At 37.5% G+C, this 17044-nt stretch overlaps 1 protein-coding gene across 2 annotated transcripts in view; it reads right to left on the bottom strand.

The window, feature by feature from the left end:
* The window catches only part of CRACR2A (calcium release activated channel regulator 2A), a 52900-nt gene that overhangs the window by 23442 nt on the left and 12414 nt on the right, over window positions 1–17044 (bottom strand). The window contains exons 3-7 of one of the 2 annotated variants that reach the window (XM_015621400.3): window positions 15159–15270; window positions 12694–12862; window positions 11013–11159; window positions 5404–5494; window positions 2765–2860 (exon numbers count right to left, since the gene is read on the bottom strand). In XM_015621400.3, the coding sequence (XP_015476886.1) occupies window positions 2765–2860; window positions 5404–5494; window positions 11013–11159; window positions 12694–12862; window positions 15159–15270 (615 nt within the window). Of the gene's footprint in view, window positions 1–2764; window positions 2861–5403; window positions 5495–11012; window positions 11160–12693; window positions 12863–15158; window positions 15271–17044 lie in introns of those variants that run through there. The other variant, XM_015621407.2, reaches the window with a different exon arrangement.

Here is a 17044-nt window from a genome sequence, read left to right as displayed (position 1 = left end):
ATTAGTTCAGCATCTTTTCTGTAGCTTTTACATTTTTTTCTCCCTATTTATTTCAGTAGTATGTGAAAGATGAAACATTTATACAGAACCATAAGGCAGTTATAAGCACTTGAGTCCTACTCGTCCGTGTTTTCATGCATCTCATTCCCGTTCTAGGATCATGCTCTTCAGCGGCTGTCATCAGCACAGAGCCTAGCATTTTATGTGAGAAGTCCAGTAATTCCCCTGAATTTCACCTGGTCCACACCTACTTTCTTCCCCTCACATAGGAGCCTGTGCCCTAGAGGTTATGCTGGATATCCTCTGTCCCCAGTGCCTCCTCCTGAGATGTTCCAACTTACATCCCTTGAGGAACAATGCCAGCCAGAGAACCTTCATAAGGGAGAATCCCTCTGCTATGTCAGAGGAAACAATGCTGAGCTCTTCTGGTTTGAAAGCTCTCTTTTACATTTTTGTTAATGATTTCCAACACAGAAATAATTACATTGCATTCTAAATTTAAACATTAAAAAAAATATAAATTATTAAGAAAGTTTGGAAAAAAGCATTTGTGTTGCTCCCAAGAGGTTCTCTCATACAACCAAGCATAGAAGTCCTAATTAAATCAAGCTACCTTTACTGTCTGCAAGAAGAGATTTAATTATCAAAGTATATTTCCATGCCAGAGGAGGAGGAAAAAGTAAAAGAGATCTCTGGTTAAGGCAAAGATTAGACACCACACATGGGTATCTCAGTGAATGAAAAGCAATAACAGAAAATGAGTGGGGGACATAGTATTACAGAAACAGATCTGACTAAAGACAAGACTTGCTTTCAGAGAAGATCATTAGAAATCAGAAAAATATATGTAGACAACAGTGCTTCTAACTACACTGAGTAAAGCACTCAAATAAATAGTCTAGGTTGGTATACCAGAAAAAATAACCATCAAATATTGCATATCAGATTAACAATGGGCCGATCAGCTGGTTGAATAACAATAGTTTCAGTTGTCATCAATCATCTGAATGAAATTATGTCACTCATCTCATCATTAGAAATTGTGAATTCTATACATCCAACACTGTCTCCTTTCCATAAAACCAAAATGGGATAGTTTAATCTTTATAGTATTTGAAGATCTTGTCTTTCAAAAGCATCCTTGATGTGATTCATGCAAATTCATAATGGAGAGGGGAAATGAAAAATAATAGAAATTTAAAAAAAAAAACAAACAAAAAACCCCAATCAAACAGAAACAAACAGAAAAAAACCAAAAACCAACAGAACAATAACAAAAAGCACCACAGTAATACTATTAATAATAAGCAATGTAGTGAATAGAAATATAAATGGAAAACATAAAATCAGATTAAAAAATAATGCTAATAAAAATAGCACAGACATTGTTTTATGTTCTCCAAGATAGGCAATAGTCGACAATGGCAATGTAGGCAACAATCATAAGATAAGACTTCCTGGTATTGTTGCTTGTATTGATTGATTATACCAGGCTTAAAATTGAGTGAAAGCCTTTGAATAGCTACTGTGGGTTTTATACCAAATTTAGAAAACACACACTTGAAAAAACCACAAGAAGAGTTTTTACAGAATTACTGGTTGACAACCAAGTTTTAAACAGAGCTTTAAAGCAAAAACAAAGGAAAATATTAAATATAATCCTTACAAAATTAGAATAAGGAATTTCTTATTATTCCCCTATAGTGCTGCTATGTGGTAAAGAGCCTGCATAAAGCCACATATATTCTTATTCACAGTGTTACTGGACAAGGGTAATTAACATCAGACAGTTGATTTCCACTATGGAATAGACTTTTAGCTCAGTCCTATATCCTTATCAGCTAAACTTCACAGAACCACAGAGTACCAGGTTGGAAGGGCAACTCAGTGTTCATCTGTTCCAACCTTTTTTGGCAAAAAAACGTTTTAGCAAGTTGACCCAGCTAAATCTTTAGTGCCCAATGTTAGGGCATCCACCTCTTCCCCAGGAACCTTATTGCAATGGCTAATGGTTCTCATTGTGAAAAACTTTCTTCTTTTTGTCCACATATTCATATTCTACAGAGGGAATTGCGTTTACAGCATTCCATTTCAGCCCTTTAAATCCCAGTGCCTCTTCCTTTTCCTATTGCTAGTCTTTCCTGCAATGACCTTGGAGCCACTTTACCACAAGTTCTCTGCTGCCTCAAGCAGGCCGTGCATTTTAGAAGTAAAACACATCAGGTTTTAATATGGGAACTTGACAAGCTGTTACCAATGCAAGGGAAACATGCACTGCTATAAAACTGTTATCACAGAGATATATCAGGAGCAAGTTGTTCAGGAGGGAGCATTTCAAGTTCATAGTGCTGAATCAGTCCAAAACAAGTAAATGAGTAGCTGGTACAGGCTTTGAGCAGAGTTGTGCACTAGAGGAGCCAAATCATTGTTCTCTGCTCTTAAGCTGTCCGTGTGTTAAACCAGCTCCTAGAACACTGAAGGCAGTGGAATTATGCTACATTTTCATAAAAATTAACCTAGTACCTGGGGAGAATATCCAAAGCATTAATTTATTTTCTATTTTACCACATAAAAGGAAATTATTTTAGAAATAGAGGTTAACACTTTTTCTAAGGACATGACAGAAAAACAACAGAGGGTCATAATTTGGCAGAACCACATCACACCAACTTGCAGCTTTGGGACCTAAAATTGTACCTAAAGAAAATCCTATCAGCAAATAAGAGCTATCTATTTTTTAACTCTGAAGGATAACAGTTAGTACCCTTTTCTGCTTTTGAACCAACTGTTCCAGTTCTTGTTCTTTTGACAGAAGCTTGCACTCCAGCTCTTGACTATGGGACTGAAACCGCTCTGTGTCCTGCAAAATTTCAAGAAGAAATGGATTAATAGACCAGCACAATTGCATTACAGGAGGAGAAATAGCAAGTCAAGGATGAAGCTTTCCACAGTGAATATAACAAGACACGGGTAGTACTCAGGTTAGGGATGGTATCACTTGTGAATCTCTAAACTGCTGTAGTCCAGCAGTTTCCACAACTGTCATTGTTACAGAATGTGCAGATTGCACACAAGCAGGTATCAAGTCTAGAAAGTGGAGGCAGACATCTCAGGCAGGAGGCTGAGGAGATTATCCAGTTTAAATCAATGAGCCAGAACATATCTTCTTACTTCCAGCTGAAGCAACTCAGGTTGATGTGAAAGAAACAAAGACTGCCACACTTCAAATCCTTAACTAACAACAACTTTTCACAGATGTTCCACTGGTATAAAAAAGCAACTGGGGCTACAAGCTCTGCCTTTCACTTAGCAATTATATTAACCTGTCCACCAGCTAAGTATCCTGCAGTCACTGGGAACTTCCAGTCCCATTTGGGATTACTCCTTCTGACACTCCGCAACTGAGAAAAAATTTCAGCCCTCTCCTGAGTAAAATCAGGTTCCAGTAGTTTGTATCAGCTGAGAGTCTGTCCTGTTTCTCCAAAACCAGGCTCCTACTCTCTAAGGTCCCCAGGAAAATGCCTCTAAACAAAAATTAAAACTCCCTCAAGACAGCAGTGGTTCTTACAAGTGTTTTCCCTTAAGCAGTACCTTTAATGGGTTAGTCAAATGCATGATAACTGGGTCTTTCTGGGGAAGAATATGTATACAAGTGAAAAAAAGACTTACTGCCCCTGTTTTGTGTAACATTCAGTCAGCAGGGTATTAAGTATTGTAAATAGCTACACTTTGTACTTATTTGCATCTTACCAATTTCTTTAAATGTATTCTTCAAGATCTGCTCTTCATTCAAGCCACAATAATTTCCCTTTTATATGGCATCAATGCATCTCTCCAGGCTGTAAAGTCTTTGTAAGACTTTGCATTAGAGAAAGAATTTAACAGTCAGATCTCCCCAGATCTCAAATTAGTCATGCAAAGAAACAATACCTCATGAGTGTCTGGCAGCCCTTAGTGTGACTGCTGACTAAACTGTAAATAGCTTGAGTGGGAAGCTTTCATGAAAAGCCTGAAAGAAATGGCTTAACCTCAAATATACAACTAATTAGGAGATCCAACAATCACTGCTTATGGAAAAGTATTTTTTGTTTGGGGGTTTTCAGTAACACTTCAGTTGTGGACTATTAAGAGCACATAAACTATTTTTTCCACAAAACTGCTGCAAGGCAAAGTTGCAAATACTTTTTATCCTTCAGCCGACATACAAACTTTATTTAAAGGTTTCATCTCATCCACCACTAAAAACTGCTCTCAGCTTGGAATGGAAAAAAACTTGAAAACTTGAGTCAGGTTCACTACCCTGTAAGGCAAATGAAAAGAATGATTCCTTAGACAGCTGAAAAAGGCACCTTTTTTTCCCCCTTTTTCTTTTTCTCTTATTTTGGTTGGCAGGAAACAAAAAATACTTGATATATTTACATCACAAAAGGAAGCTTTAGATATATTTGATTATATTGTCTAGATATATTTATATATACTTGATTGAGAATGGAGGCAATAGCCACTATTTTGGCAACTATTTCTATCACATATTGCTGAAACCCTGTATTTGTTTCACTTACATGACTCATGCCAAGACAACAAAAAGGGATGAGCCAGTAGCTCATGACTGACTGCCCCAGGCCACCCAGAGCAGCTGTGGAACCTTCAATATTTCAATACTCAAAACTCAATTGGCCAAGTTCCTGAGCATCCTGATCTAGTTAGGAAGTAAGGCGTCGCCTTCCCACCTACATGATTCTAAGATGACTCTTTCCTGGAGCATGCTGGAAGTTCTTGTTAGTTTCCTTGTTTTACAAGAAAAAGCAGGACAGAAAAATCCAAAGACAAGACTACATACACAGCAGAGAAAATTTAAAGATGACTTCCCAAGAAAAGAGAATTCATCTTCAGGTGCTCTGGAAGCAACATGGCAGTCACAAAAGATTCTGCCCCATGTTTATTTTGCAAATAACCTGTGGTTGTTCCACAAATTACCATTACTCAATTCATCCCTTGTTGTTATCCCCTGCCAAAAAGTAAAGACTGCAGAAGTCAACAGGATTGGTGCTGCTCTGAACAGCCTCACAGAGTGTTTTTTCCTGATTGTGTCCAGAAGCTGGACCTGAAGTAGCACCAATAATACAATGTTTGTAGTTTAACTGACTTTCAAAATAATGCCAGCAGCACTGTATGCCAGCCACTGAGTACAGGACATCACAGCTCCTTCATCCAGCAAGTCACTTAGACAGAAGCTGCAGGGACTAAAAGTTTGAAACTGCAGCATAAAAGTAGCTGTGAGGTAAGAGTTGTTTTTCTTCCTCTGTTGTGAAACACATTTTGTGGGCTTTAATTTCACACCCAGAATGAGTTTAAAACCACTGAAAGGGGGAGCAGAATCCATAGCCATTATAACACACTCACTTTCAAGAGAAACTCCTCTTTCTCCTTTTTGATTTGCTGTTCCATTTCCTCATAGAGATGCTGAATTTCTTCATCATAAGCAGCAATTTTCCTAAGAGATAAAAACACACTGAGTGGGTCTTTGCACCATTTCTTCAAGTCATGGCCCACATTACCAGCTAAGCTCCACATCTCTGCTTTAACACAAGACTCCAAAGAATGTTCTGGTGTCAACAAAATAGAAATTTTTGTGCAGCAAAGCTCACATTTTATTTTTTCTTTCTCATGGAAGTAAAGCTTCAATAGCTGAAAAGCTAATATAAAGCTGAGGTTTCCATACAAAGCAGCTGTTCATGATGCAGTTTTAATGACTACTAGATCTTAGGTATAAGGAAGAGAGTTTTCTAGTGACAATACCAAGCTACCAGAGCTTAAATTTGACAGTTAAAACTATTTTCATGGCAACTACTTTTTTTTTTTTTTTACTCTTGGCCTGCACTGTTGCCCATTCAAGGGTACTGAATGAGGTACTTCTATCTAAGACACATTAGCTAGAATTCTTGAAAGACCTTGAAAACAGCCTTACTGCCTTTCTAACTTCTTTGCTGTAACAAATTTGAAAAGCCCAGACAAGGAACAGAAATAAATATGCTGCACACAAGTCTATGCAACTGTAGGAAAAAAATAAGAAGAACATATGAAGTTCACTTTTTTCTAGAAGAATATTGCAATTTCTGTCACTGCAGTTTGATCCATGAAGGATTACATGGAGCAAATGCTGTAGCTTGGACAGAAAAAATTTAACTGTTGACAGGAAACAAGATATCTGCTTTGTTCTGCTACTATTCTATTCTATGTTCATTAGTCCAGACACTGAAAACCAAAAATCTCTTTGTATCAAACTCAGGGGATATCCTAAAAAAAAATAAAAATTATATAGATTATTAGGACCTTTATCTGACAGTACTGTATATTCCCCCATATTCTTCCTGCCATAGCTGTTCCTTGAGCAATCTGCATAATGCATCTGTTACAAATAAAGTACAGAATCTTCAAGGGCATTCACATCAGCAAAAGCAAGACAAGGAGCACTCAGTAGCAAAAATCACAACATTTATTTTGGGTCTACTGGGTTTTTTTTTTGTTTTGTTTTTTTACTTAATGTTCAACGTATTCTACATTTTCCCTTATTGAAGGCCTGGGGCTCTTCTCATTTAAAACAAAGCCAATTTTAAAGAAAATTCCAAAAACTTTACCTAATCTAGGAAGAGTGAGTAAAACCAGAAACATGTCTGTCTATTCCCCTTTCAACAGCAGAACACCTGACAATGCCAGCTTGCTTTTTTGGTCAGAGGTAAAAAAAATGTGAGACATTTTCCCAGGATTTACAGAAGCAATAAACAACTCTCAAGCTACAAGAATTGGAGGAAAACAATGGCTGTCATTTAGACTTTTGTAAACTCTGACTAGGTGAGAAAATCAGGCCCCAAAAGGGCCTCTGCCACCAATATTTCAACTAGAGAGTGCCAGAAAATCCTTTTTGCTGTTTTACTCCCCTTATACTGTAAAGATGGGTCATGTTCTGATCTCAAATTATTCTCTTGAAACTAAGGAAATGCTAATTTCTTAAATTAGCGCTCATCAGTGGAATCAATTTGCACTAATTCATAGAGAAATAATACCTACTTAGGCATGGCAGAGATGCTAAAATCGTACACCTACTGTATTCATGCAGTATAATGTCACTTTGACCAGCACTAGACTGAGTGCTGAAAAGCCCTGTAACTTTGCAGAGGCAGAACACATTGCACAGCAGTCAGTGTTTCCATGGGAATCATAAAGATTTTCTGGGCTTCTGTGTGGCAGGGAGAATAACTTTAGTCCTGTGTTTTAACTTGCTGATTTAGGTATTTCTTTCCTCTTATGTGTTTGGAAGCAAAGGATATGGTAGCACCATGAAGACTACATCCTGAAGGCACTGCTGAATGTAGGAATCTTTTCAGTTGGTCTGGCACATAAGCACATGCCATTTCTGCAGGCTGAATACACTCCAAGCATTTCATTCATGGATTTCCATTCTTATCTCTGATCAAATTAAACAGAAGGGGAAAATAATATCCCCTCATAATCAAAAGTCTAACAATTATAAGTAAAATAACTAACAAGCAGAAGAAAAAATAATCAAATACATTAGCTGGCAAATATTCTTCACATATATTCAGGAGAAAAACAAATGAATCAATAAAGATATATCATTATGTGAAAAATGTGACATGTTTTTCTATTCCCTTAGATTACCCCTTCAAGTTTTACTTAACACATAATTTTATAATTTCAGCTATTTTTGATAACATAGTCTCTCTTTTCAGTAACACTGTAGAACAAACAGATGGAGACGAAAGCAGATGAAATGTAGCATGAGTTCACTAAGTTCAGATGATAAATTCAGGATCAACAACTTACAAGGGTTTAATTTCTGCCCATTCATGTAGCTGCAATGTGAATTGTTTTGATTTCATAACTGCTGTCTGTGCATTTTGTCATAATGGTTCCTTCGCCTTAAAAAAATACAGTGATCTGTGCACAGTGTCAGATTAATCTCCTGAGATGCTGATTCTCCTCTTCTTCCACAAAGATGGATTCTGACACTATCCCATGCTAATCCCAGTTAGAAGTCAGTTCATCCTTCCCTCCCCCTTTACCTTTTTGTTTATCTTGCCTGTTTAGAACCCACATTTTTATTAGGTTTGTCCTTCAAATGCAAAGCACAGCAGCAGACAGAGCTAATGGCAGTTGAAGATTTTATCTGCTATTAGAAGAAAAGGGTCTTCCTCGTCTCTTTTAGGCTTACTTCCTATCAGTCTTATTAAAAGCCCCTTGGTTCTACTGCCAGGGATTTGAAGAATAACAAGGTCTGTCATATTCCACTCCAGCCTTTGCCTCCTCATTCAAGAGATATGACCTTTTAAAAATAGCTCTCTCAGAATAGCTGTTCTACTGCTTTAACCACTGAGTTGCCATTCCCTGCACTTTTCCTCATCCCACTACACTCTTCCTGTGTTGCAGAGACCAGAACTTCCCACAGTGCACTCGGGACATGGGCACACTAAGAGTCCATGTAGTGGCAAAATCATGCTTTGCCACGTGCTCACTACTCTGCCTGCTAGTGCCCAGCAATTTTACAGGGCCCTTTTGGCTGATTTCAGGAAGCTCTCTGCAATGCCCCCATGGGCTTCCTCTGGAATTGTAATTGCCCATCACATAAGCATGATTTTATTTTCTCTTCCTGATGTTCATCTCTGCTCTTTTTGGGTGCTCAGTATATCACCCTATTACTTTAAAAACCACTACTACTATGCTTAAGAAGACATCTAATTTTAAGCTAGCATTTAAAATGAACACAAATACCAAAAATCAAGGAGAACTAACGTACCCTGGCAAATAAACCCACAAAATCACATTTGGTTTAGACTTAAAATCCCTTTTTTTTTTTTTCCTCTCTAGTTACAGCAGTGTTAACCTGCACAGCCCGCCATGTGCGCTGTATTTGCATGTTTGTTTATTGAGAATATATGTTCAGCCTCACTGCTGCCTGGACCTACAAACAGGAACAGCAGCAACCTACTGGATCTATTGAACCAGAACAGGAGGAAACTCCCAGATCTCTTAGACCATGGGACACAGGCTCAAGAATGAAAATGTGCAGATATGAAAGATACAGAGGAAAAGACCAAAAAAAAGGTAGAGAAGAACATCACAGGTGAAGAGTATAGATTTTTATGGCATGAAGTCTCCAGCACACAGACATGAAGCTTCTCAGGGCATCCAGGATAGAAGAAAAAGAAACAATTGAAGACAAAAGCACAGCCCACACCCAGGAAAGGAGACAAAAGCTGAGTAGACTGCCTTATTGCCTAATGACTCACGGAGGTGAGTCAGGAAAGAAAGAGGAAGGAAGGAAAGATGAAAGATAAAATTCATATTCAATTTCCAAAAAGTATTATTGTCACCAATCAAGAACAACGCAGTAGACATTATAAGACCTCAAAACCCAGCATCCTTTCTCTTCTGTGACCCCCCCCCCAGTAAATCCTGGCCAGTCTCTGCAGATACATATGTCCTAGTGCTAGTAAGTATGTGGGTATTAAAAAAACAAATTAATCTTCTCCCCTGTATGGTGCTGTCTTGAGCTTTGCTGTTATTCGTAAATAGTTTAAAAGAAACAGGTTATTCATCCCCACTGTTACTACCAAAGACAACATTACTACTCTGATTCCTTCCAGCAGTTGATTACAAACAAAACAACAATCAATGTCCTGAAATCAGTGGTGCTATCAGGAGCAACAAAAAGAAGAAATTAGCTAAAACATGTTTTTACTACAAAGGCATAAAAACCCAACGCACTTTCAAGGCAGAGTTTTCACATCAGCCAGGAAAGATAATGCTAATGTACTCTATGTACACCTCTGAATTGATCAGAGCTATTAAACAGACACATTTATTCATTCAGTTCCCAAAAAAACATTCACAAAGAAACACTAAAAAAACCCACAGAGCAAGCCTCTCACCACACATGGTAGTTAGCAATCTCTAGTCTAAAATAGAGAGCAAAACTCTCTATATGCTGTTTCTAGCTGTCTGAATGCTAAAACCGCACACAGGGACTTCACTACCAATATAATAATAATAATAATCATCATCATCATCATCATTATCATCTTTAACAATCATACATTTTCAGTTTTTTTCCTTCTTCATAAGCCTTGTCACATTCTCAGAATAGTCACAAATGAACAAAAGAAGTAAATTTTCAATAGTTTGCTTTTTTCAACAATATTTGCCTTTATTGCTCAGTCTGTAAGAATCTAAAATTCAGAACTCACACTTTAAAATAAAAATGCAGTGGGACTTCAACTACGTGCATAACATTGTATTTTGTTAAGATTTAGCACCACAACTTTTCTCCCTCTAGATAAATACCTATGAAAGGATGATCTAATATCTTTTTGTTCTTATACAAATTTTTATATGTGCATTTATGTATTTGTTTACAACATGAATAAACTATTATTAAAACATTTTATATGTTTTATAGATAAAACATACATGTTATTTACTATACTTCATAGGTTTTCTTTATATATATATTTGTTAGCTTACATTTTCACAAGTATCAGTGCTTTGTGCTGCTCTAACATCTTAAACCTCTTATGTCTCTGGCCAGTTAATCCAGGTTTATAGCTTTTCTGCACGCAATGCTTGCAAAGCACACAGACAATTTACCAGATTTACTGTTAGATACAGCTTCCCTTTGGAATCAAACTGATTAACTAGATTGGAATCACTCAATATTGTCTTAAAACTTCAATGCAATAACAGATATCTGCAAAAGAATTTCAGTCAATAAAATCTTAACCAGAAGAGAAAAGCTAATTTAATTCAATTCTGCCATATAATAGTATTACCAGTAGTCTTAATGCCTGATTAAATTTACATTATGAGATATTTTACATTATGTGAAGTCCTGTCCTCAGATCTCCACTGAAATACCTTGTTTATTTCAGAAGTTCAACTAGCAGGTAAAATAGCTGTAGACCTACACAAGCAGTCTAACAAAGAGAAGTACTAACTTTTTTAGAGCCCATTCCAACTCATTCTTCTCATTATCTGCTTCTTTGAGCTGGGAAAAAATTCTGACCAGGAACTCTTCAAAATTGGAAAGTAAATGAGGTTCTTCTTTTCTTAGCTGCAACCAAATTTGCTTCACATCAGTCTCACTGAAAGAAAAGATCATAAAGCATTCATTAAGAGAGAACATTTCCCAGTAAATGTCTTTAGCACCCTTAGTAGATGGAGGCTTCAGGGCATCACTAGTCAGAACACAAAACTTATTAAAAACAACTTGAACTGTGCCATCATGAAAAGGATGGGGGGGTGGGAAATGATGGAGATTGAATTTATTCAAAAAAATGCATTGTAACATCTGGCCATTCCTGACTGCAGAATAGCACAGGAACTGCTTTCTTTAGTGGGTGCCCTGCTAGACACTCCACCTAAACAGGAATGGGTAAGAAAGGAGACAGGTGAGATAGACTATGCCCTCCCATCACTTCTATTAGAAGTAAAGAAGTTCCCACAAATCTAGAGGGGAGGAGGCAATAGAAAAGCTAGTTAAAACCCCTTCCTCATAAGAAATGAATGAGATTCAGACTCCTAACTAACATAGATATACTAACAAATTGCATTTGTACTGCATTCTTTCGTTCTTGTTACATTTTTATTCCATGGCGAGTCTGCTACAAAAAGCAGAACAAAACTCCTTGAAATTTTGATTTAGAGATTTACCAAGATAATGTTATGTTTCCAAATCTGTTCAGAAGACACTGACAGCTCTATTGTGAATGATAATGGGTTTCTAATACTTTGTCAATATTCTCCTGAACCACTTTGTTTCTTCCTGACTCACTCTTTTCCATGAGCATAGCAAGCCTAACCTAGCCAGCAAAGAGTGCTGTATTTAAAGGACAAAATGAGGATAAGGATAGAAAAAGTGGGTGATAAATATCTCTTCATAATGAAAGCCTTTCAGGATGACTGACAATGAACTGTTTCATGGAAAAGGCAGTCAGGGGAAGAGAAGGACTGATGAGCACTTTATTCCATAGCAACAATCACCAATGTATTTCTTAAATATTTGTACCACTTGTCCAGATTCTCTCCCATTTTTGCCTGTTGCTTCTTTCTGCTCAACAGTATTCATTGTGGTTGCCCAATGAATGTGAGGACAGCACACAAAAAGCTCTTTGAGCAGGTTTTATGCTCCATGTTTCAGGGTGAGCTATCCTGGCCTTGGAAGAAGTAGCATTACCAGAGCAATCACAACATGCAATTATGCATGAAGAGGAGAAAAAGCAGAAAAAGTGAAGAAAACTTCCCTACTTATGGTGCACTTTAAACACAGCCCTTGCCAAAAATAGCATTCATCATGCACTGACTGAAAATCAGTGACATCTGTGCATTACATGCTTGTAATTATCTACGTTCAGATCCCATGGCACATCAAGAGGTACAGCTTTCACATAGCAGAAAAATGGGTTTCATGTGCCTGGAGTAAAACAGTTTTGTTCTTGGAAATTTTGGTCAAATGGCATTTTATCCTGACAGCATGAAAATTTTGTTTTTTTAAGAAAAAAACTCCATGGTTTTGAGCAGCTTTTGCTCTCGCCATTCCTCTTGGATTCCATAGAAATCAAACCCAGAGATCAATCATAAAAGGTCATACAACTGATTACTATTGCTGTGAGAACTTACTCATCCAAAACCTTTGTGGCTCCAAGCCGATCCATCAGATTTGAGAACTGGAATTCTTCATCCTCATCACCAGTCATAGTCTCCTCATATCTATTTGGGCAGACTGTTTCACCTTCTGATGGTTGCACCATGTCATTTTTCAAAGCAATCTGCTCCAAAAGAAATTGGCCTAAGAATTAGAAATTACACACATTAGCATTTTCAGAAATTACTATAGGAAGCAGTGTCATACTAAACATACTAAAGCTCAAATTTTATGGTAAATAAACAACAAAAGGATGGGGCCAAGAGGACCCCTGAGTTCTGTGGTTGGCTTTGTGCCCAGCCTAATGTCTAACCTTCAGTAAATCATCCACCTCAAAATTCACAAATATAATAAAAAAATCATATCTCCATGCAAAAACATAAAAGGACATAAATTGTAGTAATAGCCCTTCATAAATGTTGTGGTTTTCTTTCTTGATAAGTTTAAATACATTAGGAATCTAAAATATCAGAACTGATAAAATGTATATTAAATAAAATTTAACATTCTTTTTAGTGCATGACCAAAGACACACATTCAATTCCTATATAAATTCCCTACAGAAAGCTACATTTTAACAGTAGTTGTATGGTGAAGATGCAGAAGTGAAATTGCCACATGAATAATCAATACATTTTTGCTCAGTTGCCAAAGACCAGATACATTCCATCAAATTCTAAATGTGCTATCTATTTTATTTGAACATCTGCAAGTCAAAAAAAATGTATTTGGGGGAAAGGGGGGGGGGGCAGGGGAGGATATTGTGATTTTTATGCAGAGGATTTTTTATTATATTCTAAGTTCCAGTACAGAAATTACTATAGATCCAAGGAAACAGAAATACTGATGTGTTTTTATGTTTTTATTAACTCCATCTTGCATTTTTTCTCAGGACACCCAACAGAGCATGTTGGCAACAGAATGGAGTATGTTGCAAAGAGAGGTTACAGTAAATTTCAGATTTGCCACCATTTAGAAATAGAAACAGGACTCTCCCATAGTAATTGATGCAACACGAGCTTTATCCAGACACTACTCTGCCTTCTCAAGCAGTTTTATCTACTACAGCTTGTGCTTCTGCCAGGAATGCCAATATCATCTCCTAGCCAAATGTAGGAGTACCTGGCCTGGAAAATACCTGGCAGTGCTGTGTAGCAGGTTAAGATGTATCATGCTTTACACTGTCTATCCTTATCTTTTACGTGGTGTGGTCCATGTCATCCGTGTGCCTGTGTGGGTGTCTTTGGGATACATGTTTAACTTTACTACTGGTTGAACCTGCAAACATGAAAGCAGTGGCCACATCTGCCTGGGCCTCCGGACTGGGCTCCAGCACCTGAGCAGGAGGAATCCCCAGGATCTGGAGCTGTTTGAAATGGCAGCCACTTACAACCTCCCTTAATAAAGAGCTTTGGTTATGCAGGGACTGCTTATGAAAGTAATCTTAATTTAACTTATGAAAAGCAAAGCATATACTATTCCATATTTTCAATGATGCAAATTTTCAGGTTAGAGCATACTCTATGAAGATACTTGATCTACCTCTATAATGGGAGAGGTGGGACATGAGGCAATTAGGGTTTCAAACTACTGATGATTTGCAAACAAAAATGAAGGTCCTGTTTGCTGGACCTGTAGATAGTAACTAAATTGAGATTTACAGTTACAATTCATGCATAGATGAGATTCAGTTTTACAGAGAAAATGCTTAAACCTTAGCAAGAAGAGCTGAAATTAAGTACAAAATTGATTCTGCATAAACAATCAAGCACAGTCTAACTAACATCGTCATCTTATCTGGAATGCCACACAGCTGGGGAGAAAACCACGCTGTGACAAACACAGAGAACATGACAGTAAGAGTGCTCTTGCAGCTACAAAGAACTTATCAGATCACATATTACAGTAATAATAATTGCCTCATCCTGTTTTGTTTTGAAATAAATTAACATCACTTGAAGAATTAATTCATTGTAGAAAGCATTCCCTCAGCTCTAAGGACAGTGGTATTAATACATTCCTAGCATTGTCTCATATTAAGATTAGAGATAATTTCAATTATCTTTCATGTCTTATTACCTGATATGAAATAACACATAAGACTCTCCCCCCCCAACCCCATCCCCAAGGGAAACCTTCAATAAATTGTACTTAGATTTACTCAGCAGCTTAAAGCAGGTGCGATTCAGATAATTACATCATTTTCTCATATTGTGTCATGGCTTGCCATTTTACACAGGAGAGAAAGACCCTGGAGCCCTTTGTCTATTTATTTGACCACTTCTTCCTCTGCTACATATATCTGCTATATTTAGGGAATAGTCTGGCTCCCTGTGTGCATTATTAAGTGTACTGCTAAGACAAAATTCTTCTTGATTGATGTGGAGAGTATAGAACATGAATAAAACTCAAAAGAGGAGACATGCTTTCCAAAACTCACTGAATCCCGTGATGAACTCCTTTGGGGTAAGTGAGCCATTGCCATCAGCATCCAATGTAACAAAAACTTTTTCAAGTTCTTCCAGGCTAAGAGGTAACTCAGGATGCAGTCTCTGTAATGACAAAACAGCAGCAACTTTATCCGTTCTTACATGATAAGAGGAAGACTGGGTTCTACAAAACATCCATAGTACAGCAGGATAGGTCCCTTGTTTCCCTGAGTGAAAAATCCAATTACAGAGCAAAACCAGATCAACTGAGGGACATTTGCTTTAATGACTTCTTGATTTGCCTTTATGAATCCATTATGACGACGCCAAGAAGAACAACTGCCTGGTGCCACAAATTCCAATCACACAGGGAAGAGGAAGAACTTCAGGTGGAGACCCAGCATCCTGGTGAAATGGCTTGCTTATCTTGATGAAATGCCTTGGTTATCAGACTCCTGGACAAACTCAGCAGCAAAATTGTACTAGCTCCTTCCATGTCAAAGTCAAGCAAGAGACTCTCTCAACGGCTACATTATAGAGGATATACTGTCCTAATTCAAGCTCATTCAAAAAGTGTACATAAATAAGTAAATAAAGCTAAGAAAGCTGCGTGGTCTAAGGACCAAACCTGTTGCTCCCACAATGAGTTAAATGGAGTTCACGACTGTCTACTTCTGAAATGTAGCATGCTCACCCCAAAAAAGACACAGCTTCATAAAACTAGCTCCACAAATATCACATTTTTTTTCCTGATAATCCAAAGATAGGCATAAAAGAAAAGAATCCCATAAAACAGATTCTAATAGTTTTACTCTAATTCTTTTAATAGTGTAGACAGATTCCCAGAAACAGGAGGAATATGGAGAGGCAAACAACCTCAATAGCTGGCATTTCCACTGGGAGACAGCACTAGGAAAATTAAAACCTTTCCTCAGCTTGAGAAGCAATATAAATGCGCACTAGATCAGGCCTCTGCTTTATTAATTAACATTTTAATCCCCCCCGAACTCCTGCTGTATATACAACATATTAAAACTGCAAGCTAGTAGGCTGATAAAGTTCATTAGATTAGAAGTGCTGATCTGTTCCACTGTGGGGTAGGGATTTAGGGCCGAAAAATGTTTCTCCTGCAATCCAAAACAGCAGAAAGCACTATTCAATATACTAAGCCATATAGGGAAGGTAAGAATTGGCTGAGTGCATTAACCAGGAGTTCCCTGGTTGCCACAAACAGTTATGGGTAGGTTTTATGAACCATATGGGTTAAATGGAAGAGTGGTAAAAGGAATTCCAAGGTGGTCCTGAGAAGTGAAAGCAACAGAGCTCCTAAAGCACAGAACTATCTGGAATTGCCACAAAGGGATTTTTGAGCAAGATTAGTTGAGCATTGCTGCCTGCTTCCAAAAAAAAAAAAAACTAGGAAAACTTGATATATACTCAGTTAAATGACTTATTTCATCAGTGATACACCTGTCTTCAGTTTCTTATTTACACACCCATCTTCCCAAAGTTTGGATTTCAATCTCTAAGATCTAAAGGGAAACTTTTTTAAATCAGCTTCTCCTGTAAAGTTCGTACAGCCAACACGGCGCTGATGAGGAAGAAGGTGCTTCAAACAAATTACTCTTTTCACGTTCATTAAAACAGAAACTGTTCTCTTACCACCAAACTTTTGGGACCTGCTGAAGGAGCACCCATTTCACCATGCCAAAAACATTCTATTTTAGTGCAATGGCCTGCAGGTCTTGCTCTAAACCTGACTGACAAATATGGGCTTCTCCAACCACAGCCACAGTGCCCTAATGCAGTGTCCAAATTTTGATAGGAATTACACTAAATTTACAATTGAAAACACCACAATTACTTGCACTTTTGGGGGGAAAAGAAAAAAAAAAAA

The sequence above is a fragment of the Parus major genome, chromosome 1 (genome assembly GCF_001522545.3).
Source record: "Parus major isolate Abel chromosome 1, Parus_major1.1, whole genome shotgun sequence".
Classification (NCBI taxonomy): domain Eukaryota; kingdom Metazoa; phylum Chordata; class Aves; order Passeriformes; family Paridae; genus Parus; species Parus major.
The sequence above is the reverse complement of the archived record's forward strand: the minus strand, read 5'-3'. Positions and strand labels throughout refer to the sequence as shown.